General features: G+C 53.9%; 1 protein-coding gene across 1 annotated transcript; it reads left to right on the top strand.

Moving 5' to 3' along the window:
• Positions 1 to 253: 253 nt before the first annotated feature.
• LOC130994290 (uncharacterized) lies at positions 254 to 820 on the top strand. Its single transcript, XM_057919337.1, has one exon. The coding sequence runs from the start codon at positions 254 to 256 to the stop codon at positions 818 to 820; it is 567 nt and encodes a 188-aa protein (XP_057775320.1).
• The last annotated feature ends 606 nt before the right edge of the window (positions 821 to 1426 follow it).

Raw genomic sequence — 1426 nt, 5'->3', positions numbered from 1 at the left:
GGTCTGTTGATTCGTGGAATACGTCGTTTTGACGTTGTAATCGTTTTTCACCACGAGAAAATCCGTGGTTAGATTAGGATTTCATTTTGTATTTGTTTTTCCTTTGGAATCTGTAAAATTGAAAATCGAGACGAAGATGACGACGAATGAACGGAGGTTGGCGAGCCGGGAGGTGGCGGGCGCCGAGGGCACGGAGGGCTGCGCACTGCACGAGCCCCGTGCGCCACGGCGCGCGCATAAACTCCCGGGCTCGATGGCTGCTGGCGGACCGGGGGCAGACGAGGCCGCTGCTGCGTGCGCCGATGAGGGCTGCGCGTGCGTGTGTGCTTGCGCACCGTGCGCTGTGCGCCCGGGCAGGCGCCGTGCAGCTGCTGCTGCTCTCGGTGCTGGGTTCTGCCGAGGAGGCGTGGCTGCTGGAGTCGGGCGGAGGCGTGAGGGCTGTGCGTGCTGGGGCGGCGCGCGCGCGCGTGCTTGCGCGATGTGTGCTGCGCGCCCAGCGCTGCACTGCACGGCCGTTCGCCCGCTGCCGACGTGCTGCTGCCGCGCCGAGGCTGTTGCTGGCTGTGCCGACGCTGCTGGAGCCGAGGGCTACCGCGTCAGGCTGCTGCTGCTTGCGCCGGGGACTGCCGCTGCTGCTGCTGTGCTGCTGTTGCTGCCGTGCTATTGCTGGACGCCGAGGCTGCTGCTGCTGTGCGCCGGATGCCACGCCGAGGCTGCTGCCGCTGAGCTGCCCGTGCCGGGCTGCTGCTGCGGCGCACGCCGGGAGCTGTTGCGGTGGCGCTGTGTAGCGGGTGTCAAGGAAGGTGGCGGCGGCAGCTAGGGTTTCCAAACCATAGCTGCGTGTTACAAACTCTATGGGGCCCAAACCTTAATTTCAAAGACGGGCCTGACGAAGCTGTTCGGGCCGAGTTTTACGTTTTTGAGCCTTTTCTTTTCTGTTTTAAATGTAATAGATTAGATTTGGGATTCCACGAATGGGTCACGAAGAACTTTATTCTTTTATTCTGTTCTTTGCATATCATGGTGTTAATCCTTTATGCTCGTTGCATGCTGTTTTTGTCTTTGCTTGTTAATATGTGTTTATTAACTGCGCTTAGACAAGCATGCTAGGTTTATCGTTTTCTTAAGCATGTTTTAGAATTCTGCGAGCATGTTTTACATGTTGCGTTCTAGATGAGCATGTTTAGGATTATGTGTTGAGCATGATCAAACCTTTTGAAAGAAAAAGACTAAGCTGTATTAATAATTTTATAGATGATTAAAAATTGTTTAGATTGCCACAAGCGGCCTCTAGACAAAGTGATTGACGATGTGAGTAAACGTCCACACAGCGTGGCTTACTTCATGTTTGTTCTTTCATAAGTTTGTCAGATGAGGTTTCTATAAAAATATTTAAATCCATTAAAGTAGTGGGAGTTATGCAGTA

The sequence above is a fragment of the Salvia miltiorrhiza genome, chromosome 7, assembly GCF_028751815.1.
Source record: "Salvia miltiorrhiza cultivar Shanhuang (shh) chromosome 7, IMPLAD_Smil_shh, whole genome shotgun sequence".
NCBI lineage: Eukaryota > Viridiplantae > Streptophyta > Magnoliopsida > Lamiales > Lamiaceae > Salvia > Salvia miltiorrhiza.
Note: the sequence above shows the minus strand (reverse complement) of the source record. Positions and strands in the feature narration are given on the sequence as shown.